The following is a 27,997-nucleotide window of genomic DNA, read 5'->3' as shown; positions in this document are numbered from 1 at the left end:
GGGCCTCCCTTCTGAAGCTGCTGCCCCCGTGACCCGACCCCAGGCAAGCGGCACAAAATGGATGGATGAATTTGTTTAATGGAAACATGACGATTTTGAAAATGTTGTTGGTTTTCGTTTTAGGATCAGGAGGTTTTTCAGCTGTACTGATATTTTTAGCTTCAACAACCAGATGTTAACTGGTGAGGAGCGGCAGGAGGATGATGACGTGGCTCGTTTTTAAGGTGGGATTTTAATTAAGTTTCTTTTTTAATGGAAACTTTGCAACTGTGAAATTTCAGATGTATTCTGCTAATGCGAAAAAAAAAACCTGAACGTTGCACAAATGGACATGCAGCTGTTTTTGTCTTGGGTTAAAGACCACGACCCATTTCTACAGCTAGCGATAGACTAGCATGTTTCTTTTGGTTGTATTTACCCAGAATGCCTTGCACTGAGTCCACTTCCTGCTTTCGGAGCGGCCTCCGGTCCACTTGGCGTTGCATTCAAACTTAACCAGAATTCACTTCAACCGAACCGGGCTGCATCACAGTTGGAGTTGGAGCAGTTTCGACCCCCCCTCTCCCTCCCCATCTTTGGTTGCCTAGCAACAACCTGTTCAGTGACTGGCGCAGCAGCAGTTTCAGGTTTTGCCTCCTAACTGCTTCAAGATGAAAGAGACGACAGGAAAAAAAAACTACATAAAACAGGAAAGATCACTACAGTTTGGCACCATTTCAGATATTTAAAACAAAAAAACTCATCAATAATTATCAATACTGACTGAAACTGCTATAATCTAAGTTTTTCAGCCATCATCCACCTCAAAGTTAAAGTGGTTTTAAGAATTTCTGAAGATCTATTTGTTGTTCTACCAAATGCTGTGGGAACTCTTGAATTTAAAAGGTGAGATAAAATAAAAATCTCTGCCGTTGTGACAGGACACAGAAGTTTATCAGCGTATTTTAAAGGTTTGGTGGTGGCAGTGTGTCAGCGGTCAGGTGGTCTGGTAATTACTCTGCTGCATCTTGTTTCAGCGCTGAACAAACTGCTGCATGAGGAGCAGCTTGCTGTAATTTAATTAAAACAAGGACAGTTGTGCATAATCTCTCTGCGATCCGACTGCATCTTCTAAATCAGATTGTGCAGATTTATTAATGCACGACTCCCACAGCCTTCAGATCGCTGCAGGGGTTTAATAAAGCAGCAGAAAGCAGCCGCAGGAAGCTCAGAGTCACTTCCACTGGTTCACAAATCGATGCCGGATAATAAACCGCTCCAAAGTTACGGCACTTTTTTCCCCTTCAGGAAGGTTTCTCTTAAAAGCCAGCGTAGCCACATCAAACAGTTTTCTTCTGAAATGCAGAGAAGTTGACTGGTGAGCTTTTGGGTTTGGATTTTATTTAGTTAAATCTCTTGCAGCAAGTTGGAACCTCAACTTTATGTGTTTAGTTTACAAACTGTTTGGAAATGGGACAGTTTTTCTCATCAGACTTGTCGTCTGGCCTTTATACTCAGAATGGAAAACATTCCAGATCCTCATTATTGTCTGGTTTTATGAGGCCCAAATCCAGTTCTGCTGACACGTCGTAGAAAACTTTTATATTACAAAATAATGCAGTTTGTTTCGGTTACAGTTAAACATTGATATGTAAAAATACTCGCGTCTGAAACTCTTTGCCATGAGTAAGGAAAAACTCTGGGTAGCAGTTGGAGCGTTTTAGTCCAGCAGATTCTGTTCAACTGGGAACCAAAATGGCAACTTTTGTTCCAACTCCAGCTGCTGTGGTTCTGTTTCTGCTCCGAGTCAAACCAACCTGTTCCCCTCCTGGCCTGTGGGGGCGCTGCACCAAGAATCACTGAAGGAAACTAAACAAAAAACTCTGAAGACACTGAGAGCAACTTCCTTCTTCACCAGATGGAAACAAGATGGAGGCGTCAGATTTTAGCAGTTGGAGGATTTCTCTTTAGCCTTTGGTAAAAGACTAGGAGCCATTTCTCCTGCTAGCGCTAGGCTAGCATGTTTGTTTTGGTTGAATTTACCCAGAATGCTTTGCATCCACTTCCTGCTTTTGGAGCGGACTCTGGTCCACTTGGTGTTCACATCTGGATTCAAACCGAACCAGAGTTCACTTCGACCGAACCGAGACCGGACCGGCTTGTAGGCAGGCCAGAGTTCACACCTCACCAAACGAACTGGACTTTGTCTGCAAACGGACTGGAGTTGGATTAAAGCGGACTGAACTGGACTCCTTTAGATTTTAAGGTCTCACGTTGAGTCGTTCAAACCCACCTTCCCACCAAAAGACTTCAGATTTGTCCATGTTTGGAGCTGCTCTTCGTTCTTGGTTGCCGCCGTCTCAGGCCATGGTGACGCTAAAGCTAAACGGTTTTATTTAAACTAGTGGTGCATTTATGACCTGATGCTCACTAGTCAATGTTTCAGAGTTCTGGAGTTGGTTTGGTTCTGCTGGAGTTTACCAGGTTCTCTCCGGTAACTTTCTGAGCAACATGTTTCCTAGGAGTTTCCAGCGCCGCTTCGGCCGAGTGACGAGTTCGCTGCTTTATCTGAAGTGCTGTAGCTCCTCAGTCCTCGTGCTCTGCTGGTTGCCATAGGAACGACACCGGGGTCACAGCAAGGCAGCTGTGTGTTACACGGAGGCATCGTAAGGTTTAATCACACAGACAGCCACTCAGACACTCCTGCCAAGCTCCAGATGCATTGTGGGTACCGAGGGGACAATTTGGTTCAAGTGCCGCTGTCTGAGCACGACACACACTCAGATACACTCACACGAGCCTGACATGATTCACTGCGCTGACTTACAACCCAATTTGCAGGGAAGAGTTTTACTGATGACCTGGCAACCCGCCGCTTTCTTATTTACTATCTGGCAACACGACATCACATTTCCTCCGACGCACGTGGGCCGCTCCCCCCTGAGCATCCATCCTCTCAGATGAAAGCTGCGTGTCAGGACAAACACTTGAGCCGAGTCGTTTCCACAGCGACAAGAAGCCCAATTAAAGCCAGCTCGCCAATTTACCCATCATGCTTTGCCCTGGGTTTTGTGTCGTCTCATTACAACAAGCGGTGTGTTGTCGGTACGTTCTGCATTATCACAGCGGTGAGTGTGTTCTGGTGCCAGATGGTGATGCATTAACCATGCAGCCATTAGGAGGACATTAGAGTAATGAACAAACTGCCTGTCTCCTTCACTGGGAGCAGCAGAGACAGAAAACCTGTAGCAGAAACGCCGCCTGCCTTCACTTCACAGAGGAAAGTTTCAGTAATCGCCTCTGATTAGCAGGAAGAAACCTCATCTCAGAGGAAACGGCTCTCGGTTCAACATCAGCAGCATCAACTGTCCTGGATTTGTTACTCAACGTTTAAATCAGGTTCTTATCTGGACTTTGATTAGGCCGTTCCTTTGTAGAATTGCTGTTGTTTGAGACGATCTTCTGCTGTCAGATTAACTCGAATTTGCTGCAGTACTTTGATACACAGACTCTACCTGCTTAACGGTTGTGTTTGGTTCCATCGTGCTGCTGTGTTGTGGATAAATCTTGTTTTTGTTGAGACACAAATTTGATCTTTTTCATATGATTAACAGGCTCTGAATCATTTCTCTAGCATCACTCCTTCCTTATTGGTTTAAGTTTACCCAAACTTCCTCCTTTGGAAGATTGGTGGTTGAGCTCTGTGTCTTCAGAGGTTTTTGTGTCATTTCCTGAAGCGGTTCTTGGTGCAGCGCCCCCACAGGCCAGGAGGGGAACAGCTTAGGGTTTGGTTGGTTTGACTCGGAGCAGAGAGAATCCGGTAGATTCTCCAGTCAAACCGAATCTCCTGGACTCTCAGCTGTAAAAACGCCCTGGAGTTTAACCTTTTTGAGACGTTGTCTTACTGGACCATTCACGTTGGAAACCGCTGACTGTTGCCAGAAACCTCGAGAAAGAGGAAGCAGCTTTGGAAGACGTGAAAATTACTGTTATACCTTTTAGTTAGAATTTAAAATGTCAACTCGACCTTCCTTGTGATTTACAAAGTGCTCCGAGTTCTTCCTTCGATATATTTAACTTCCTTTGTCTCTCAGTCCTCCTTGATGTGATTTAGAGAGGGATGGTGAAAAGCTCCAAACAAAACTATCACACTCGGTGTTAGATAACATCTCTGCCTTTGTGCGTCTGTCTAAACGTTCTGCCATCAGATCAGAAAAGCGGCGAGCCAACCGATCCGCCCAGAGACGAGGATGGATCGGCTCCCAGTCCCTTTGGAAAAAACGCAGAGAATTGGCTGTTTTTTCTGCGATATCTGATCTTTTTTTCTGCTTGAAAACGATCAAATGCAACAAACTGAGGCTGTTTAAAATCCCAGTTAGCTGCAGGTTTTACTGGGAGATTGCAGAGAGCAGCAGCCTCCAAGCACAGACCAGCTCATTCATCCTCCATTCTGCCTCATCTGCATGCATTTAAATACCAAGGTGAAGTGTTAGTTTGTTAGCTCAGCACCGAGCTCCTGGGTTGGATCCTGTTACATGTAATGTGGAAGAGAAATCCTCAATTACTCCGGCGTGCGTGCTCGTGCACGCTTGTGTGTTATATGCTAATAATCCCATGGAGGGTCGAGGCAATCAAAAAGCTCTCACTTTTAATCAGCGTCACACAGAGCAGCTCGTGCACACACGCACGGTTTGTTTGAAACCAGCCTGACAACTCCAGCACGGTGAGACACACGCACACAAAATGACAAATTAAAAAATATAATGGCTGTCAGAGGCTGCATGTGAGTGAGTAACGCACTGTGACAAACACTGCGGTGAATTTACAGTAGGGCCTCGTACGCTTCCACACCCACGCAGCTGTGCAGACGAAACGGGGAGGAATGACAGAGCAGACAGGTAGCTATCAAAGAAAACCAATCTGGATCATATTTGTACAGGGAGCTGTCAAACACTCACTCTGCTGCTGCAATTCCTGTGTCTGCTTTGGTCTCTGAAGTGAAGCCGGACTGATGGTGGACGTCAGAGGAGAGGAAAGGCAGCAAACGCTTAAGAAAAGGAAAATCTGAGACGATGTGGAGCAAAGATAAACGCCCAGACGACCCCTTTCCCTCCAGAATACACACAGCTAGCTTAATATATGCTACTAATGGTCACTTTAATCCAGTTATTCTATAGTCTGTTTATTAAATGAACGTCCTGAAATAACCGGAAAACTCCAGATTCATCACCTCAACCAGCATTAAAATATTGTCTCCTGTAAAGTTGTGGGACTTTAAACACCCAGAAACCCAAAGTCAGGACTGGGATTAGTTTTTAATCCCAGGTGATCAAAAACTAACTGATCAAGAATCTGTCATTTACAAAACGCTGGAAGGAAACTGGGAGGCTGATTACATTAACTGGTTAACTGAATTTAAATGTATCAGTCAGACATAATGGATTAAAATGGCAAAATGGCTAAATAAGGCTTAATCTGGTACAACTCCGGCCACTAGGGGGCAGTAAAGTGTAGTGATTCTTGGTATGTGTTAGTGAAACAACCACACAACCTGACTGAAGGACGGTTGGACGTGGTATGAGGCAAATTTACGACGATAGTCTACAGCGGATTAACGTCGAGCCTCCGAGGATCAGATTTAATTTGTCCATCAGATCAACTGGCATCATGTGTGATGAATCAATCCAGTCGGTTTCTCAGCTACTGATCAATCGGCGGTCACAGTTTGTCCCAACGTAAGCGCCATGTAGGAACATTGTCAGTGAAGAACATTTAAGTTTTTCATTTATGATTCATTGCTCAACTTCGCAGGTGATAGCTGGAACATTCAGGGTTTGGTAAATCGAGAGTCTTGCTTTCTGGTCTTGGCTCTTTCAGACAGGAGAACGCCTGCAGTACCTAATCCATCTTTTGGTCCAATCCTTTTTCTGGTTGAGGACCTTTAGAAGCCGAGTTATTTAGTGTTGGCTAGTGGTGGGGTGTTTGACCAGCTGTTGGGACTTGCCGGGACGAGATGGTGCTGATGCTGATCGCTCGTTTCTTCTCCAGCGAAGCCCAGGAGACTTCTTAAATGACAAGTCCAGACATGACAGGAGTTAAGAGTCTGTGAAACCGACATTAAAGTGAACTCTGCTTTATTTCCCTCCATCGTCAGACATCAAACATCATCAGTTATTAATCTCACCCAGAAACAGCCAGGATCAGTGCGGAGCGAGCTGACCACAGGATGCTCCGTCAGGCTGCATCTGCATGGCTTTCATGTTCAGAGACGATGAATCATGGATGGATTTGTTCTTTCAAGGAATTTTTAAAATATTGATGTTTAGATCCTGCTTGGCTCTACTTCCAACAGGATCGCTCCTTTCTTTTTTTACATTTCTCAACTGCTACCGTTAGATTGGTGTCAAGTGCAGAGACCGCGCAACACACACACACACACACACACATACTCTCACTATCTTCCCTAACAAGTGATACACATTCATTACATTTTCTACCCACTGTGTGTGTTCTCTGCTCTTGACACCAATCTTCCCTGAGGCGGAAGAGTGTGCCGCCCACTTAGAGCTCTCTCTATCCTTCTCTCGTTCGCTCAGTCTTTCTCTTTTGCGGCTGTCTTCCACCTTGATCCAGTTGGCTGAAATAGGACTCTAATTGGCCGTGCAATGTTGGAGTCTATGTGTTCGTCAGGGTGTATGCACTGACCATAAAAGCTACCATCCATTCATTGAATGAACCCCCATGAAAAAGTGTCTCTTCATCAACATTCAATATTAAGACATATATTTGCAAAAGAATAATCTTCTCATGCTGTGAAGTGCCTCAGATGTAAATCTACACCTTTTGTCTTGTATTGGATGTGGATCTATGAATATGCAAATGGCTCCTTGCCTCAGTCTCTGCGGCTCGCCTCCAGCCGAATCTTTCTCCATTCACTGCTTAACAAGTGAGTTGTAAGTTTGGAGACTGTTACATGTTCAGACAAGTAGCCGGTTTGGAAGTAAATGAGGTAATGGCACTGGGATGCCCACAAGCCAGCGCATCAGCTTTTCTCTTCATCTGCCAATCTTAGCTACATGAGAAATGCAACATTAATGAACATCACCAGCCTAGGGCCTGGCTTTGATTTTCCAGTTATGCTGTGGTGTGTCGGTAATGACGGATAAATCCCATTCACATTTGCCTGATCTGTCAAGTAACGCCCTACGAGTTGGCAGGATTGATTCTTAGGTATATTTATAAATGAGATGGATGTGGGGTTCATCTTAAAACAAGAATTTGTTTGAAGACTTTTGTAAATGCGTTGGATACCCTGTTTTACACACGTTAGTCTGTGAAGTTGACATTCGCTTGATCAACGTTGAGACAGTGAGGCTTTAGATTGAACTCAGTTTGCTTTGTTCCTGTCCGTTTCGGTATAAATGGATAAAGTAGCTGCCTGCATTTCTAGATGGATTCTTCAGCATTTGGTGTCTGCTGGCAGTGTTAGCAGCAGGTGTTGTCGGTAACCTCGTTGAATAAGGTTACTTCAACAATTTGGCAGAGCCAAAACATGTTTGTGAAATGGTCTAAGGATGATGAAGCCCTGGGATGTCTTGACAAATATGAGCACAGGCAGCATGTGGAAGCAACAGGCCATTAGTTAGCAGCGGGTTAATGGTTTTGAATTAAATTTGTTTTATTAAACACTTCAGAATGCCATGTTTTTCAATGTGGTCTCAACGGTACGCTCACACCAGCCCCGTTTAGTCTGCTTTATCAAACTAGTTTGTTTGCCTAGAAAGTCCGGTTTGTTTGGGAGGCGTGAGATGCTAACTCTGGTCCGTCTGCAAACCTCAGTCTCAGTTCGGTTGAGGTGAACTCTGGTGTGGTTCAAATACACCAATTGGACTGGAGACCACTCAAAAAAAAGAAAGTAGCAGGGCATTCTGGGTAAATATAATCAAAACAAACGCGCTAGCCTAGCGCTAGTGGGAGAAATGGCTATTGGTCTTTTACCAAAGTCAAAAGGGAAGTCCTGCAACTGATAAAATCTGACGTCACTCCACTTTCATTTACATTTTGCTAAAATGGAGGTTATGCTCAGTGTCTTCTCTGAAGAGCCACAAAAACCATTTCTGTCGGTGGTTCAGGCTGCAGCGCCCCCACAGGCAAGGAGGGGTGCAGGTTTTTAAAAAACTAGTATTTGGAAATGTTAGCAGGTGAGCTTGAGGTCAAGAAATGTATTTTTAGTAACATACAGCAAAAAGACAGAAATTATTTATTTGTAACCATGACAGCATGCTTCATTTTTAAGAATTAGCATCATGCTAATGCTCAGCACATTAAGGTTAGCATTGCTATGCTATTGTTACCTACACATGAACATGTTAGCTAGCTAATTATAACTACCACATAGTCTAAATAACTTTATGGTAAAAATGGTGATGAAAGGACTCTGTGGTTTCTTCTGTCTTCTGTTGAACACAAAAAATAATAATTACTTTGATTTCAAATTAACTGAATTTAATCATTCATAATTATTCCCTTTATATAAATAACTATGGCTTATACAAAAGTTGTTGCAGCACAAATATAGCACAGCAGATACTACATTTATTCTGATATCCATGTTGCAAATACATGGCTCATTAAATTTAAACTGGTAGAAAACTAGGAGAAAAGTGTCAGTTCCTGGCACGGATTTTTCTATCTGTTCAAAGTCGAAACAGGCTGGTGTTGCTGGGTTTTTCAGGCATTTTTGACCATATTAGTTCCAGCTTTTGTTTTTCACATGCAGTTGTATTTTTGTGCTCAGATCCCATGCTGAAAGAATTGTTTGTTGGATTCAAATCCTTTGTGCTGAAGCGCAACCATCTTCAAACAACAGAATACTGAATTAATGCTTTCTCTGACTCCTCCGAGGTGCAGGCCTCTGTCTCCTGCCAAGCTTGTTCTGTCTGCTAACACCCACGTACTGAATGCAAACATGTCATCATGCTCCACACTGTGGGATAAAAAAATGTGATACCTCCTCTTCTTAACAAGGGGTAGGTCTGATCTCCTCCGTAAAGCTGTCGGGTTGTGATTCAAGCGACGGTGTATAACATCGTTTGGCCTTTGAATCTTTACTCAGAGCAGAAAGTTACTCAGCAGAGCTCTCAGTTTGGAGTGGAAGTGTTTGAAGGATGTGACGCTAACCTTTTCCAAAAGTGCCGGTGTGGATCCGAAGGAAACAAAGTGTTGAAGTCAAATGTCCCTCTAGGATAAGTAAAGTACTTTTTCCATTCAAATCAGACATTGTTGTTGGCAGCAGAGTCTTTTGGTCTTTAGCAAAGGTTGTGCACAAGAAGCAATCCGATTCTGGGGTTGTGTACAAGACTCTGCCAGGCAGCCATTGATCTTTGTTGGTGTCTATTTAATCTTGGGGACAGTCCAGGAGAAAATACTGTATTTGTTGCCACCACTCATTTATCTTCGCCTGTGTCCAAACATTTTGGACTTATTGCTTCCGCCGACTTGTGTTACTTTAGGCACAAATTACAACATGGACAGATACTATTAGAAGGCACTGACAAATATTTATTAGAGCTGCCTTTTGTGTCTTTAAAAGACTTTATTCAATAAAACCAGCTTTGTTGAAAGGTAATTCATGTAGCTTTTGAATGAATTGATTACCACCAAACTACACCCGACCGGCTGTGAGGATTTTGTTGCTTGTGTTTTAAATGGCATCAAAACACATTCTAGTGAAATGATGCGTCACTTTCCATCACATAATCAAGACTTGACCTCATTCTTTGGATCAAATCCCAACTGAAATCAGGAAAGTATAAATGCGAAATGCAGTAAATAACTGGCGTAAAGAGGGAAGCAGAGCTACAGGCTCTAGACCCGTATTGGTGCACATGAGGCATTTCCTGCTTTAAGCTCTGAAAAATGTGCAGAAACGCACCAATCACTGTAAAATTACCGGGTCATGTGAGGCTCAATGAAGCGCTCAGCGGCCTGTGTAAACAGCCAAACAGTTGGACGTTTGGATGCTGATGAGGTCGCCGTGGTAACGAGAGGAACGCCTGAGCTCCAGCGCAGGGCCAGGTAGCGCTTCACAGCTAATTGGCTTAATAAAAGGAGCTTAAGGTTGCAGATTATGGTTAAAAATAACAGGAAGTGATGATAATGTTGGCTCCAATTAAGTTCAGATGAGGTTCAGAGTCGTATTATTACAGTACAAACAAACACTTCACTGTGTTTTCAGCCTTTCATGTGACAGCAACACAAACTGCGAAGTGGAAGTTAAACTAACTGGTTTTCCAACTATTTGTTATTTTATCCGTCTATACAAGTAAATAAAATCCAACTTCTTTCAGTAGATTTGGTGAACAGAGTCCACTGTGTCATTTAGTTTCAGAATAATCTCTGCTGCAGATGGAGAGGAGTAGAAAGTTGTGGGTTTGATTCCGACCTCTGAGGTACACAGAGATGCTGTAATGTTTAGTGAATGACACCAGTTATGTAAAAATACTTTGTGTGGTCCACATTATGAGATAAATTGATGTAAAATGTGTAGAAGTGATCTAACTCTTCCCCATTGTGAAACATAGTGGTGGTAGCATTATGCTATGGGTCTGTTTATTTTCATTAAGGACATTACGGTATGTCATACCTGCTTGTCTCCATTTGTCCTTGTGGACAGCTTTATGGCTTTATTTATATAATTTTTAGCTCTACTTTGAGATGTAGTTTTTATTTCAGCCTCTTGGGGGCGATAATGTGCTGGTTTGTATATAATCCGATCAAAGAAGAAGAGCAAGTGGAAAATTGTCGTTCCTTACAGTAGAGTTGCAATTTTTGTTGGCTTGTTGTCTCTTGAAAACACCAGATCTATCTTTATTTCCTTAAGATGAACTTCGTTGTTTTTCTTCTTCTGCTCACCATCCAACCTGTTATCTTTGGCGCCGCCTTCTGACCCGGAGGATGATTGTCATCCGGGAAAACGTTTTCGCCCTGGTTCCACCCTGATACTAACAGGTTAACCCTGATGAAATGTACGTCATTGCGGTCTTGATTTGTTGGAAGTGAACTCTGGTGCAGTTTAATGCATATGTGAACACCAAGTGGACCGGAGACCACTTAAAAAGACCACAGTGCAGGGTATTCTGGGTAAATGCAGCCAAACCAAATGCACTAGCCTAGCGCTAGCTGCATAAATGACTCGTTATGTTTTCCAAAAGACTAAAGAGAAATCCTACAACCGCTAAACCGCCCCACCATTTTTGTTTACTTTTTATGAAGAAGGAATTTATGATCGGTGTCTTCAGAGGTTTTCGTGTTGTACCTTCCATGGTTCTAGGTGCAGCGCCCCCACAGGCGAGGAGGGGAACATGTTGCCCCGAAGGGTTTGGTTGATTTGATTCAATGCAGTGTGAAAGAGAACCGCAGCAGCTGGAAGAGGAGCAAATGTTGCAATTTTGGTCCTCAATCGAACCGAAGCTACCGGACTATCAGATGTCAAAACACCTCAGGCTCTTGGTTAAAATCATTTCAGCCGTTTTTGACCTGGTTCCACCCTGAGATTGTTGCCAGTATGAAACTAATACTAAGCAGCAGCAATGGTGGATTACATGTTCGCCTTCTGGTTCATTAGTTTTATAATCCAAAGCTCGACTTTTGTTGTTCTTGTTCTTGTTCTCTTGTGTTTACCGCTGAACTCGAGTGGAGACTTTATGTCCTGTACTCCGTGCTTAGCGCCTCTACAGGACCGGGGGAGGAAACGCAGCATCTTGAACCACGTTTGTTTCCGTAAATGGGTGACTGCTCGACAGAACGCCACATAAAAAGAAAACAAAAACTTTAATTTTGTGGACGTTAAGTCCCCAGGTAAAGTGCATCCCCTTCCGCCATGCTGTGACGTATATTTGTACCTTTGTTTGCGCGCGTGAGTGTGAAGACTTCAGTTGTCTTCATCAGAGGAACAACTAAGCGGGGTTTGGTGGGTGCAGCTCTGCATCACTCCCCTCTCTTCCCTCCTCTTCCTCTCTCTCGGTCAGCGCGTGCCTCTCGGATGGAGCAGCAGCTCGCGCGCACTCACTCACTCACTAACGGCTGAACAGGAGCAATGACAACTCTTCCTCCTCCTCTTCCTCCTCCTGGCGGGATGGAGGGGCGCTGATCAGGAGCCGCTTCATCATCACCGTCATTACTGTCAGCACCGCCATCACCACCATCATCATCATCAGCACCGGGAGCGGAGAGAGAGAGAGAGAGAGAGAGAGAGAGAGAGAGAGAGAGAGGGCGGAGCAGCTGCTCTCTGTGGGCTTAAAAAGTTGAGGAGGATCCGGTTTATCACCGGAGCACCGGAGGGGGCTCGGACCGTATCCTTCCCCCACCCCGCTGACACGGACGCGGTGTCTCTGGATTCACCGGGAAACCCACCCGCCGTGGTTCTGGATGGATTCGTTCTGGATTCCGGGTCAATAACGGACCTGCTTTTTTTTTTTTGTTCATCACCCAGAACCTGACGTCCGGCGCTGTGACGGATAAATAAATACTTTGTTCTTAATTGTGTTCCGCTGTTTTAACGGTTCGGCGGGTTGGTGACTGTTCCCTGGAGGATTTACGGCGATCTTAGCGGATCAATAACGGATTTTCAGACGTGAGTCTGAAAATTTTTCAGGCGGCTTCCCCGAACCACTTTCACCGAGCTGTGCCGGGTCCAGCGGATCCCGGGACGGCTCCTCGGTGACCGGCGTCTGGCCTCCGCCTCCCCCCGGGGACTGAGGAGGGGGCGAACCGCAGGCAGCACAGCAGGTGTCAGGGAGGGAATGTTCCCGGTACTGGACAGGTCTGCCGCCCCGGAGGGACCGAAAATTACCGAACACTTCCGAACGAACCCAACGGCGGGAAAACGGGAGAAGTTCTCCGATGATTTTATTGTTTCTTTAAAATTATAAAATTTTTATTGAGCTGATCAGCTGATCTATTGCTCAGTGACGATCTAATCATCCTCAATATAGTTGCAGGATAATTTTTTTTAATTTCGCCTGTTATTCGTAGCTCAAATGGTCTAATAATCCTGAATATAAATCCTATTTCTGGATTTAAATCCAACAAACCAAACAGTTTGAATCAGATTTTTCTCAATAAATTCCTATCAAAATCTAATCTGTTATCAATAAACCCTAATCCAATTTCAATAAATGTCAATCCCAGTTATAGATACATTTTGAGTCTCTTAACTTCAGTTCTAATCCCATTTTAATCTAAGTCAACCCCTGCTGTCCAACCCTTTCAATCCTGGTTATCAGTCAGTTTTAATCCCATTCATCAATGGGTTTTAATCCCTCTTATCAATCAGTTCTAAGCCCATTTCAGTTAGTTTTAATCCTGATTATCAATCGATCCTAATCCCATTTCAATCCATCTGCCACACGAGGCGGGAGGAGTGAACGGTCTCCTCCTCTGTGAAATAAACCCACATGCTGGCTGTAAATTATCCACTTAAACCTCTCCAGAGAAGAAACTGTGAGCCAGAGCCTGCAGTGAGGGTTATTAAGCGCCGCATATTAGCACTAAATGCTCTGATTATTTCTAATAAGGGCAGACAATGCTTAAAGTACTCATCTGGGTAGTTTAAAAAAAAATTTCCAACAAAAATGACGCTAGAAATTTAACTGAAAGCCTGAAGAAATTTAGCTTTTTTTCTCTATTAGAATGAATTTATGACGCAAACTCTGTTAGTAAATGAGATTTTGATCTAATTTAAAAGTCTTGACTCAACAGCTCCACGCTGACCTTAATGTTCAGGAAGGCGTTTTAATCTCCAGCTGTGTCATCGTTTTAAACCCAAGAGGGTCCGAATGGGCTTTATTTATGCTTTACTGCAGGTCTGGAGGAGCTTTAACTCTGAGCAAATTAACTTTACAGCCACCTGCGGACAATAAGCCGAAGCTTTGGGTCTCCTGCGTATGGTGAGGCTTTGGTTGATGGTCTCTCATGTCGGACGTGTAAAACTCAGCTGAACTCTTTTATCCTTTCTGTTGTTTTGATGCAACTTCTGCAAAAAAGAAACTCAGGAAAACTGAGTATTTTTCCGGTGGAGGTTTCTAATTTAGCTTCGGCAGCTGGTTTCCTGTGAGACTCTATGGATGGTGTTCTCGCTGGATATCCACATTCTCAACAGAATACCTCCTCTTCTTCCTCCTCCTCATCGTCTTTCTCCCTCTCGGTGTCCTGTACAGGAGAAATCGAGCCATGAGGCATTGATTTTCTTCTCGCCGCAAAACCAAAACGCACACGACCATCTCATCCATCCTGGCTTGTCAGGTTTATGGTCTGAAATGTAAGAAGGGGTCAGTACTGAAGGACGTCTATCACCGTCCGACAGTTAGGTCAGAGGTCGTACCATTAGCAAGCAGCTCAATCACCCATCAAATCATCACCAGTCTGATCGGAGCGTAGATGAATGATTTTCTGAACTGGTTTCCATAGGAACGTTTAATGCTCAATGGGACTCAACGACAGCAGCCCCGGCGCCATGCGGAACGGCCGCGGCCTCTCCGACCAGTGGGCGGAGTCGGTGGTGGTCCGGCCTCGAACCACAGAGCGCCACATCACGGTGCACAAGCGTCTGGTTCTGGGCTTCGCCTTGTCCATCATCACCCTCATAATCGTGACGGCGGTGGCCGTGACGCTCAGCGTCCGCTTCGATGACTGCGGTGGACGGGATCGCGGTGGAGGCAGAGGGGAGGCGGGTTCCAGAGGGTCCGGAGGGTCGGGAAGACTCAACGGGAGCAGAGGGGAGAGGATGGGAGACAGAGGGGATGAAGAGGTGGTCCAGCCGTGGAAAAACTCCCGGCTTCCGGGGTCAGTGAGGCCGCGGCACTACGACCTGCGGCTCGCCGTCTACATGGACAACTTCACCTTCTCTGGAGAGGTCAGCATCGAGCTGGAGTGCGTCAACGCCACCAGGTTCATCGTGCTGCACGCTGACCGCCTCGAGGTAAGTTGGCCTGAATTTCCTCTAATCTCATGGGAGGTTAGCAAACTTTGTGTCTGCAACAACTCAGCTTATGGGAGAACGTCTGGTGCAGAGTAAACTCCTGAAAACATCTTGAGCTTCCTCAAACCCAATCCAGGTAGATTTAAGAGCACTTTTAACCTGATGAGTCTGTGTTAAAACCTTACATTCAGTCTTAAAGCTTATAATTTTGGTTTTATTCACCCTTTGCAACTATCACCAAATCACATTGAGGCGCCATGGCGACAGAGAGTATTGAAGGCAGCGAAGTTATTTTTCCCAACTTGTTGCAGTTAAGCTAATTTGTTTTTACAAAAGTTTAAAATAGCTAGCTTGGAAACTTATCCATAACTTCTCCCTTCTTACATGTTTGTTGATTTGATAAAATTGGAGATTTTGTCTTAATTCACGCCACATGATTTATACCATAAATGCTGTTTGCCTCACGTCCGGCGCAAAGTTAAGCATCCAAAAGTCTAGATGCTAACCCGTTTTTTTCTAGGCTACATGATGGTGTGACATTTTCTCCATGGTTACCAACGATTAACCATCTCCATAATGCAACATTATGTTAATCTTCTCGTGTTCGCTCCAAAAATCCGAATACCAGTTCTTACGATCGAAGCCTCCTTATTAAAAGGTTTAACATAAAACGTCTGGTTTACATTGAACAGAGTAACTGTGATTTTTTTCCAATATGCATGTTGCTCAGAGAAAATCAGTTTTTAGAAAATTTGGAAATAGCTTAGAAACTGACCTTCATGGCTTGTGCAGCAGACCGTGCAGTAACTTTACACCATTTTTACAGTGAAACATTGGGCTACATACTGTCTGTTTTTGACTAGCTTTAGCTGTTAACGTGCATCTGGTTTGTTTTGACGTCCGTCATGGCGGAGTGGGGTCCTTCCTGAAGAGCATGACGTCACAAGGCTCAACGCCTCAAATGTCCAGATGTGACTTGGCACAGAGATGGTGAACTTATGTAGATCCGAGAACCACAATGGTCCAATAAATCCTGACTTTACTGAGTAAAATTTGGAGCCGTTATAACTTTGGTAACTTGTCTTGAATCCTAACAGTTGAATTGTCTTGTAATAAACTTCACATCCCTCTTTTGCAATGAATCTTGAAATTCTAATTGTACATTTGTTTATGAAAACTTTATCATTTTTATACTTGGAAATGGCTTTGATGTCTTCCCTTTTTTTGATGCTGAACTCCCCAGCAGAATAAATATTCATTGGATGTGTTCATCCGTCTCCTACGCTCCCGTTTACAGCAGCAGGTTGCAGCATTTATGACGGCATGAATTGATTCAGAACTGTATTTATTTTCCAAAGCAAACAGCGTCCAGAGGCTGCAGACACTCTTCCATTACATGGCGGGTTAAAAATCTGCCTCAGAAATTCAAACAAAAATGTAAATTATTCTGAATGAAAAGGGAAAGTTAAAGTCAATTACAACAAACCTCGTTTATGTATTTTAAACCACTGTATTTGGAGCTAATTTAGCATTTTTCATCCATCCTGAGAAAGTTTTGGTTTTGCCTGCCACCATTTTTGACACTTTAGCTGTATTTTATTGACTGGATTGAGATTTAATTCAACATTTTCAGTGAAAAAAACACGTTTTAACTCTTTCTATATCTTTCTACAATCCCCTGAATGGGTCGTTCCATCCAAGTGATCAGCTCTTCTGTGAAATATTCAGTGGAAATCATGTTGGAGACATTTCTGAACCAGACCAGTGACCTCATTCTGTGAAAACCTTCCCAGTCAGAACTGATTCCTGTTCAGGTTATAATGGGACCAACATCTTAATGTTCATTCAGGTTAAAAAAAACAAGGAATTCCTGTTTATGGTTCACCACCAAATCATGCTGAAGTTCACGTCTCAAACATGAACTTGTTCCTCTTCATTCATCATATTTTGCTTCATTCAACAGTTAGCATATCAATTAAATCATCATTTAGTCCTTTGCCACCTCATTTGTCTCTGTTTATTTATGTCCTGACCAAATCCACGTCAACGCTGTTATTTCTGCTACTCGCCTAAAAGTTGGATTGTTGAATAAGCTGTCAGAATAAACTGTTCAGGTTTGTCACGTAGAAAACGACACGAATCTGGAGGCTTGTTGCACCTAGCGCAGTGTTGCTAGGTAACACTGTGCTGTTACCTAGCAACCCAACCGTAGCTCCGCCCACATCATTGTTAGACTTTGTCCACACATAGAGTATTTATTTAAAAAACAGAATAGTTTGATAAATAATCAAACAAAATTATAAAGCAACCTTCATACTAAAAGCAGCTCAAAGTGCTATCCAGAAATCGCTTCCTGCAACTATTTTCATGTGTATAAAGTGAGTAAACGTTTAGGAAGGGGGTGTGGCCAGTAGGAGCTTATTTGCATAAAAGTGACCGAACCCTAAAATGTTTCATTCTGAAAGGAGAGCAGAAGTGAGCAGATTAAAACCTCATTATCTCAGAACCATTTTGATTTGAGATGTTCTAGCTTGTTTTAAAAGAAAGCACAATAGATTCTCTTCAATGTTTACATTGTCCCCATCTTTTGGTAGCTGCTGCTACTAGCAAGGTCTACCTAATGAAGTAGAATTTTTGTGGCAATATGAGGACATTGTTCTGACCCATTTGGACCAGCAGGAAGGATGTGCACAGATGGATGGTCATCATTGGTGACCTGAATCAACCAGACGTGAACAAAACCCTGGTATTTGTCAGTTAAAGCCAAACTTAAACATTACTTTAGTTCCAGATTTGCATCATAAAATGCTGCGACTTCTGAGTGTATTCATGCATTTTAAATGAAGCTGAGCTAAAACAGCAGCTGAAGCCTTCATAAGCATTTCCTTAAGATGCTTTTCCAAACAAGAGTGTGTTTCCAGCCAGATGTCTGGAAGAAAACCCCAAACAAAGAAACCCTATTCCCACTTTCGGCCTCCCAGATTCCTCCAACGAGGCTAATTAGCTGCCAAAGTTGCTGCTTCAGCCCGAAGTGGGATGGCAGGAGAGCGCCTGGGAGAAACGTGATTTTTCACAGCGCTCATCTGGGCTAATGTGAGAGATGGATAAAAGTGTCTAATTTGGACCGAGGCCAATTAGGAGCCCTGCGGCCTGCCTGGTGTTTGTGTCCGGCTGCGGGTGAATTAATGGCTGTTGCTGGGCACCAGGCAGCCGTCCTAAGGTGTCCTCACACTTAATGCAGTCTGAAAAGGTAAATGGCCGTCAAGTGAAAGCAAAAAAAACAAAAACAAAAGTGTAAATATAGCAGCAGCAGCTGGTGGAGGAGGAGGAGAAAAATGTTGAAATCTTTGGATTTTCGAGCGATTCCAGGGAAAAAGGCGGAGACGTTTCTGCTGACCTTTTTAAAATGAAAGGAAAGCCCTGCAGGCAGCCGGTGGTTCAGCTCATGTCAATGATAATGAACAAGCGGCGCCTCTTTCCGCTCTAATTTCTGCTTCCTCCGGTCGCGTCCCTGCCGTCCTCTGGCCGGGACGCTGGGACGCTCCGGCCCTTTAAATCACGGATCCCCGGCGCTGGCGTTTTAACACCCGGCCCGTCTTAACGTGCGTATTGATTGGTCAGCTGATCTGACAGGACGGTGAAAGTGCAGAGAGGCTGCTGGGAAGCGACTTCACCGCTCTAACCTTGGCTGATTCCTAAAGCAGCGTTTTTATCGTTTTTCCATTACAGCCGGGCCGCGGTTCATTACCGGGTCAGACGGAGCCGTCAGATTTATTATTATTCAAACGGAGGCCGACAGGAATGTCAACGTACGCGCTCCTGTGATCGCAAACCAAATCTATTTAGGATGGAGAGTTTTCAGTGACAGGAGTCTGAAACCAAAGGCTGCTGGAGCACGACAACCTGACAGCCAGCGCTGCTTTTTTTCTTCTTCTGCTCTCGGTTGATTGATGTTTTCACAGATTCTCAGTTGAACTTGGGCCACGAATCAACCTTGATCAAAGCCATCCCATAATACCACTGGCTGAATGTGCACCAAGTGACATCCAAATAGAGAAACCCAATTCATATTTTCTGTCAGATACTTTTATTCAGTTTATTCTGAATCCCATCAACCAGCTAAATCTTTGGGATCCGTTAGCAAATCTGTTAGCTTAGGCTACGATCATAACATAGGGCTGGACAACAAATCAGAAACGATATCAGTTCATCAATATCAATGATTAATATGCCCAACAGAATATTCAAAATATCGAGTATTTATTGAATTCCAACCCAGAACCGCACAGCATTCTGGGAGATGTAGGCAGAGGGAAGCCTTAAGCCGCTCCACCCCAAGGTTGGTGGAATCAACCAACTCACTTATTCTTTGGTTGCCTAGCAACAACCTGCTGGGTAACAAGCAGTTTCAAGTACCCCCCCAACTTCGGTTGCCTAGCAACAACCTGTTCAGTAACTGGCGCAGCAGCAGTTTAAGGTTTTGCCTCATAACTGCTTACAAATGAAAAACAAACTGACGTGAAGAGAAAAACTGTGGATAAAACAGGCAGTATTTTAAAATATTTAATTTTTTAAAATTGATTTTTGCTGACATGAAACACTTTTATCGTGATAAGTTTGTCAGCCGTTTCGTCCAGCCCTGATGTGACCCATATCCCGACTTCTTCATGACTGTCTGATTCAGTTCTTTGCCTCTGAAAACATGTGGAACTAAATCGTATCTGATAGTTTTCAAAGCGTCTGAACTCATAAAATCATGACGGGATCTTTACTTTGGCTGTGAGCCGCTACAGTGAAACAGAAAGAGCTGATTGATCAGAGCTCATGTCCAGTTGTTCCTGTTTCTCCTTGTATCAGGCTGGGAGAAACAGACTCATTGATTATGGATCAATCTGGATTTATTTCCTCCTCTTTTTGGACAAAAGAAGGTGTTCAAATCCAAAAATACTTCACTGATCCCGAAAGAAATAAAATTAAAAAAAATTGTGATGCATCTGCAGATAGTCAGGTAATTTAAGGCTGATATTTATTCTTTTGTCCCCTTTGTAAGGGAATTAGTGCCACCGCAAAAAAAATTAAAATAAAAAAAATCTTTCAGAATTCTTTTTCTCAGAATTTTGACATTAATTCTCAAAATTCTGTCTTTTTTCTCAATTATTTTTCTCTGAATTCTGGCTTTTCTAAGAATTCTGACGTTTTCTCCGTTTTTTTCTTCTCCAAATCCAGGATTGAATCTTAGAATTCTGTGATTAAATTCTGAACTTTGATGGGGAAAAAATAAATAAATCTGAATTCTGAGAAAAAACGTCAGATTCTTTTTGCAGTGACCCTTCCTGTGTCCTTCACTTCCAAGCCGTTTCAATATGTCAACATGGAGAGACGAGGATCAAACTGAAATTGAAATAAAAATCCGTCAAAAGCGTTTAAGTCTTCCTGATTAAAAGCAAGAACTAAAGGAGTGATGAAGATAGTCTCTGTAACTTATTGAATATTTTTGAGTTTTGAAGCGCCAGGCTCCCCACGGCGTCTCCCATCCTGACTGAATCGCACCAAGCCGTCCTCAGTGGCTCTTTACCAGCAGCTCCAGGTTTTTACAGCCAGGATAATAAAGAGTTGTGTCCAGAAACGTGACCATGTTTCCAGCGGGGAGCGTCTCCGAGAGTCTGGCCAAATTAAAAAGCAATTTGAGGCGTTTGAAGGCGCCTCGGAGCTGCTGACTCAGCAGAAAAGCCTGAAACAAATCCGTTTAATCCCAACGTTTCCTCTCCGTGTCAGCAGCGCCTCTGCCCTCATCGACCCATTCCTGAACGCACCGCGCTGCGGGACCAAGCAGCACTCTTCCTCTAATTGGATCCAGGGGTTGGGAAGAGCCAGTCCCAGTAACACCAGTTCGTTAATGTGGGCTTCATTACTGGCTGATAAGTGGTTGAGGTTTGATCCTTCCATCTGTCGGCTTTCAGAACCACATCTGCGTCGTTTTATGTTCTGTTTGGGCTCCAGGGAGCGCCGTAACTGGGCCAGTCTTAAGTAAATATTAGCAGTGCAGGAGTATTTCGGTAGGAAGGTCAGACGGAGAGTACGCAGCGAGTAAAACCAGGCTCGGCTTTGTTTCTCTGTTTACCTTCAGAGCTCGGAGTGAACCAGCCGCGGATTTCAGGAGGAAATGCAGGAAAGGATCGAATTCAAAGTGGAGCAGAATCTGGAAGCACGTTCCTTTTACTTCATAAATATGACTCTGAAAAGTGTGGCGTGCGTCTTTTAGTACCTTATAGGACTAAAATGGTGAACTAGATTAGTTGTAATGAATCGATTATTGAAATAACCAAACTAATTTAGTAGTCGGGGGCTGCACAGTGGCGCAGTTGGTAGAGCTGTTGCCTTGCAGCAAGAAGGTTCTGGGTTCGATTCCCGGCCCCGGTCTTTCTGCATGGAGTTTGCATGTTCTCCCTGTGCATGGTGGGTTTTCTCCAGGTACTCCGGTTTCCTCCCACAGTCCAAAAACATGACTGTCGGGTTAATTGGTCTGTCTAAATTGCCCCTAGGTGTGAGTGTGTGTGTGTGTGCATGGTTGTGTGTCCTGTGTGTCTCTGTGTTGCCCTGCGACAGACTGGCGACCTGTCCAGGTGACCCCGCCTCTCACCCGGTACGTTGGCTGGAGAGGCAGCAGCAGCTCCTGACCCCACTGAGGGACAAGGGTGTTAGAAAATGGATGGATGGATGACTTTAGTAATCGGTTATAGTAGTAGTAAATAGTAACTGATTTATCATTAATTGCGTGCTGCTTCTTTTTGTTAATAACCTTTAGAGCAGTAATTAAGCCAAAACTGTACAAAATATGTACATTTTACATTTAGAAAAAAAGGGGGAATTGTTTTGTAAATAAATAATAAATATATTTCAGCTGCAGATGAATCCTTTGCTACAAAGATTCAAGCATTCACAAAAGCAATGCTGATATTGCATTTTAGGCAATAACATTTTTACTTTCTTATTTAAAAATTTTTTTTGTTCTATTTGCATATTTTAATATAAAATGTTTAACTTTTGAAACTCAGAAATGTTCATGTTTTTTTTCTAAAAATTTGTAAATTAGTCACACAACTTCTGAGTTTTTTGATGGAAAAGTTGAAAATGTCCTTTTTCCTATGAACAATGGCCCTAATATGCCGTCGTAGATAAATGATGTCTGTGGACATGATTGTAGTTGTATAAAAACCAGATTCAACCGGAAATGTTTACGTCGCTGTCTGAGCTCATTTCTACGTAAAGTATGGCAACAAACTTCTGACCAATCACGGCGCATCTTGACTCAGCATATTTGCGGTATTCCCGAAATGTTCAGTCTTCATTTTGCAAACCTTCCACACTGTAAACCTCATGCTGAGCTTATTCTCAAGTAAAAACACAAAATTTCACTAAATATTTGCCTTCAACGAGGACGGGGCGGTTGAATATATCTTCCATTTTTGCAGTTTCCTCTTTGTTGTGGTGCTTTCCGCGCATGCGTACGCTCCAGTGGCGTCTGCGTGGCGACGTCACGACGTTCGGCGTAGTTTCAAAATGGACGCCGACGGACATCAGATTTTTTTTACTTTTTAACATCGATTTAGGAAATAAATTCAATCGATAAGTAAATGAGAATCAATATTATGTGAGCCGATATGGTTAAAATAAAAACTTTTGGGGTTTTTAACCAGACGGCGGCTCCTTCTACTGTTAGCTAGATGCGGTAAGTGGCTGAAGGCAGAAAACGCTTCAATGACGGACTGACTGCTCCGGTCAGGAACACACTTTAAACCCAGCAGCTGATTACTTTTAGAAAGCAGCTCCTTGTTCTTGTTGCATCATCTCACACTTGAAGAGAAGCAGTTTCGTTTTTTGTGTGTGAAGTGTTGGGTCCTGCTCCGCCCACCGAGCTGACCCGCGGAGCCCGGTTCGCCCTCCGCCGCTGATTAAACCGCTCAGGACTGAGTGGGAGAGCCGCTTCTCTCCTCCATCTTGTTAGTGACTTTGCTCCTGCTTTGCTTTGATGATTTTTTTTTCTCCTTCGTGCTCCGAGTTTGGTGACATTTCATTTAATTACCATCCAATCCCCAGTCAGCTTGAACCTGAGCTGCGGTCTAATCAGCCGGGACAAGTGAGAGCACCTGTGAGGCTTTGGGCCTGTAATGAGGCGGCGCGGCCGCGCGGCGCGGCGCGGCGCGGCGGTCACAGGCGGTTCTCTGCTCGCTCTCACCGCTTCTGTTTCTTCATCTTATGGTCAGGTTGAGTTAACAGAGGCACAACTTTTCCCTTCTGCTGCTATTTGTGGAAATCTGTCAATGAATTCAGCAACATGTCCGCCAGTCAGAGGAGCAGCTGGGAGATTAAATGGTTGGTAATGTTGCAGTTTGTCGTAGTTTATTCAAACAACAGAGGGCGCTGTTCTGGGAATCACCAAACAGACATGCTGTTTATTTTAAATCAGATGAAGAAACAAAAACGTTGCACATTATTTCCATTTTATTATAGATATTTAAAATATAATGCATTCATGATCTGTAGCTGTTGCTTTTATTATTATTTTCATCTTCAAAACCAACAAAATGTAGTTTGTCGTGCTGAAGTCGGGACAAATCAGACAGTAACTTAAGTTTTAATATGAAATGAAATGCAGTTTTCTGCTTTAAAGGTGGAAATGAAACTATTTTTATTTAGTTTTGGGGTAAAATGCCATGTTTGGTTGCGTTCAGCAGGTTTCATGTCTGAGTTGATCTGAAATATCACAGATTGAAATGTTTGAATCAGTGAGGAAATTAAACAGTTTATTCCTTGAGCGTTTTATTTCACAACATAAACCGTTGATGATTTTTAAAGTTTAGTTTTGTTCTTTAAGATGTTTGCTAACTCTCCTGTGTTAGAAAAGTTACACATGAAGGATGTTTGACAGACGATGAACTCCAAACCTCCTCCGCTGTCCAGGTGGACCGGGTTTCCGTGGCAGCCGAGAGCGGCGCCGGCGGCCGGCCCGCTAACAGGCCAGGGGGCGGAGTCATGCGTGTCCACCGCCACTTCCCCTTCCCGGCCAATCAGATGTACGTGGTGGTTTTGCACCGTGAGCTGAAGCCCGGCAGGATGTACCGGCTCAACGTCAGCTTCGACGCCGCCATCGAGGACGAGCTGCTGGGATTCTTCAGGAGCTCCTACACCCTGCAGCGAGAGAGACGGTACACACACACACACACACACACACACACACACACACACACACACAGCAGCAGGTGGTTCAACTAGAAAAGGTCACAGCCTCACACCCACGACATTGATTAACTCTCACACACCATAATGTGTGTGTTGCAGCAGTCAGACCACACACACTCTCACTCCCTCTTTATGAAATTCCCAGAAGCCCTTGTGTTGTTTCTAAGTCAGGTCTGGTCCCCAAAGGGAAATCGGCTTTGAGCTGGTGTGTGTGTGTGTGTGTGTGTGTGTGTGTGTGTGTGTGTGTGTGTGTGTGTGTTTGCGCTCTGTACCCAAACAGCTAATTGGCTTGAATCCAGTTTCCAGGCTCCTGATTGGCTGTTGGTTTGGGTTTCTGATCTAAAATGTGTTAGTTTTGTGAGGATTCTGCAGCTGACGCCTCAGACGCATCACTGAATCATCTGCTGCTCGTAGCTGGGCTGTGACTCAGCAGCAGACTGAGATTATTTACTGACTGTTTTACTGTAATCTGCAGATAAAGGTGATGAGTTTGGTGCTCCGTCCTCTAAACCTTATTTTAGTTAGTTTACCGCATCCCACAATGCAACACAAACCTGGCAGCCGCTTTCCTGTAAGCAGCTGCTAACTCTGGAGTTTGTCAGTGAGGTAGTTTACTGACGGACAACCAGAAGCCTGAGGCCTGAAAACATCCACATCCACTCGCCGTGTTCCCATCAACTTATCTTTATTGTATGTACATTTTGAAGGATGTACATTACGCTCGCTTTAGGTGCTTTTTGGGTTTACTGAAAACCAGTTTGTGTTCTAAAGATTAGACAAACTTATTTCCTCAATAAGTTCTGACATAGTGACTCTAACCAGAGCCATGAAACGCTGAAAAACCCTGAGGTCTGATCCATGCTAGTTCATGCTAGCTTGTAACTTCTACTTCCTGTTTATTTCAGCCAATCGTGGCGTCAACATCTGAGGAAATTGAGCTTTAAAGGTTGATTCATTCCAAACACGTAATTCACATTTTCTTCTTGGCGATATTTTCTAAAATTCTCCTGACAATCTGATGGGAAAAGAAAGTGTTTAAATTTAAAAGCTTAACTTAACTGTGACATTACAGTCTCTGATGGGAGCTGTAGATTTTTATTTCACTTAATTTATCAAGTGAATAATTTAATTGCTTTGTGCAACAAGCTGAACGTTTCAACTGTAACTCAGTTAAACTGTTTATGTGGATAAAAGTGAGGTTTGCATGATCTCTGGTGTTAAAGTGGTGCTGGTGGTTGGGACCTGCTGCCCTCTGCAGGCTGAACGCTGCGGTGCACTCTGCTCCTCCACATGGTGCCGGTTTGTTTGGTCTCCAGTCCTTCTCTCCAGATAAATCAGAATTTTTTTTAACTGAAATTTGAGCTGTGATCTCTTCTTCTGTGGTTCTGCATTGACCTCTTCTGCAGCTTTCATCTTCGTTCTGCTCTGATTTATTTTTTACTTGAAAGTTTTATTTTTTTTCTTTAATACTTGTCTCAGTTTTTATCATGGATGTAACTGGTGTCCTGCTAGTTTTATGGAAAGCTGTAAAAAACACAAATGACCAGCCGTCCAGTTGAGTTTCCAGCTGAAAGTGATGAAAACATTCATTGTAAGTTGGATTTATGGTGCTGGAGCAGCCATGTTTTTTTTAGCTCAGTAATGTCCTAATTAGTGCTAATGAGTCGGAGGCCTGTACCTGCCAAGAAGCTGCTGCTTGTTTGCTCCAGTCAGACAGCAGCTGATGGGGTTCTGTTCAGCAGAGCGGAAGAACGGGACCGGATCAGAACCGGAGCAGGACCGTCCAACGTTAACCGTCGTCGTTCTGATCCGTCACTCTTCCGTCTCTACTGTAACGTGATCGGACATTAAACAGGCAGCAGGCCGACCCGGTCCGATCACAGCAATCAGAACCTGTCTGATAGGACTAACAGCAAACATCAGCAGCAGACGGTTGTTGACGCTTAAGGAAACTTCAGAGGAACTTGCTGTCTTCACAGGTTGTGTTTTTTCCTCTAATAGGTGAAATTATCGCTTCAGCTTCGTGCTGCGTCGCCTTCCTGAGCTGCTGCTGCAGCAGCGCTGCAGGTTATCATTTTAAAACCATTATCATCAACAGTCAGAACATTTCAATGTGTTGCAAACCTCCAGGGAATAAAACACAATATTTATCCCATTAGTTTACTTTATTGATTTGTAATGAATGGAACTTAAAAAGAAAAAGAAAGAAGTTGCAGTAAAAATCTTTATTCCTTCATTAAATCAGATGCTATTAATATTTACGTCCCAAATAAAACATGAGCAACATGTTCTCATTCTGTCACATTTTAATAAAACAAACTACTTTACAACAAATGTTTCAGTCTCATAAGAATCTCTATAATCTAAAAAATATATATGTTGAAAAATACAAGAATAATCAAACAGGAAGTGCTTTTATTTTGGAAGAACCTGAACTATCCTCACAGCTTAACAACAAAAGACGTTTAGTGAAGCTTGAGCAGGTCGTTATAAACCAGTAATAGACTTGTTACCTTGTCCTTATAATGCAAGGTAAAGTTTTAATTTTTGTTTTTTGCCAACTAACTTGACATGTCAAAAAACAAAAAATAAATTCTGTTAAATCCTTTTTAAATTAAAAAGTCCAACATTTCTTGTTCTGTAAATGCATCACTCAACATATTTAATGCCTTTTCCTTAAGTTTGATAAAAGTCTGAGAGTTTTGTATGGAGTTAATTTCCTGCCATAATGTTCCACACAGATAAAACTTATTTTACAAACAAAGTGTCCCTCCTTCATATGAACCGCTCTGCTCTCACATTCATGAACTGGAACCAGATTTTACTGTAGTTTTTGGAAATTCTCCTATAGATGTTATTGGCAGTTGTCTCGGTGGCGCCCCCTGTTTCCATAGGGGAGTAAATACTTTATTGACTTTTGGGAGAAACTTTCCGTAGTTCCGGATTGTTCCGTATGTGATTGGAGATCAGTTTAAACTCCATACAGTTTTATTTACAACATTTTGGCAGGAAATTATCTCCGTATTCTTTGATCCAAAGATTAGAATAATGTAATTTTTATTTTTTCTGTTGGATTACAAACTACCTTTGCTTTTCATTTCTACCTGTTTGGATTAAAACAAAGTTTATTCAGGTGCGTTTGTGTCTGACTGATTTAAAATGAAACCAGAGAGTCTCTGTGTTTATTTATCCTTAGTTTTTTACGTTAGGAATCGTTCTCATTGTGACTGTTGTGTCTGTTGGTCTTCCATTCCTCTTCTACACCGTAGAGCACAGGTGTCAAACTCAAGGCCCGGGGGCCAAATCTGGCCCGCCGCAGCTTTTTATGTGGCCCTCTGGACTCCAAATTACACCAATAAGTCCTTCCAGTTTTTCACAAATCTGCAAAAATCACACAAAATCAACAAATTTCCACATTTTTTCCTGATTTTACTGCTAATTTTCTCAGAATTGGTCAAAAACGTTGAATCCGTAACTGATACGACGAGTGATAGTCACATTTGACATCATACATTAGCGTAAATATTGTAAAAAAAATAATGATTACAAATATTTCTTAATATTCACCACAAAATCTGTCATTTTGATTGCAAAAATAAACACTAAAATAATCACAAATCCCAGAGGAACAGCTATTTATTGATATTTTAACAGTTTTATTGGTTTTATCAATAGATTCTGGTGCAACCGGCCCTTTAAGAACATTCAGATTTTTGATTCGGCCCAAAATAAAAATGAGTTTGACACCACTGCCGTAGAGTAAATGAAGGAAACCGCTGATGTTTCTCAGTCGGTGTG

The 27,997-nt window shown here is 43.1% G+C and overlaps 1 protein-coding gene across 2 annotated transcripts in view; it reads left to right on the top strand.

The window, feature by feature from the left end:
* Positions 1 to 205: 205 nt before the first annotated feature.
* Positions 206 to 27,997, top strand: part of LOC103459315 (thyrotropin-releasing hormone-degrading ectoenzyme) — a 174,294-nt gene continuing 146,502 nt past the window's right edge. The window contains exons 1-3 of one of the 2 annotated variants that reach the window (XM_008400786.3): positions 206 to 224; positions 14,449 to 14,959; positions 23,921 to 24,165. In XM_008400786.3, coding sequence (XP_008399008.2) covers positions 14,465 to 14,959; positions 23,921 to 24,165 — 740 coding nt within the window. In that variant the 5' untranslated portion in view covers positions 206 to 224; positions 14,449 to 14,464. Of the gene's footprint in view, positions 225 to 14,448; positions 14,960 to 22,666; positions 22,689 to 23,920; positions 24,166 to 27,997 lie in introns of those variants that run through there. The other variant, XM_081603849.1, reaches the window with a different exon arrangement.

This window comes from Poecilia reticulata, chromosome 23 (assembly GCF_904066995.2).
Source record: "Poecilia reticulata chromosome 23, P_reticulata-male-v2, whole genome shotgun sequence".
Classification (NCBI taxonomy): Eukaryota; Metazoa; Chordata; class Actinopteri; order Cyprinodontiformes; family Poeciliidae; genus Poecilia; species Poecilia reticulata.
Note: the sequence above shows the minus strand (reverse complement) of the source record. Positions and strands in the feature narration are given on the sequence as shown.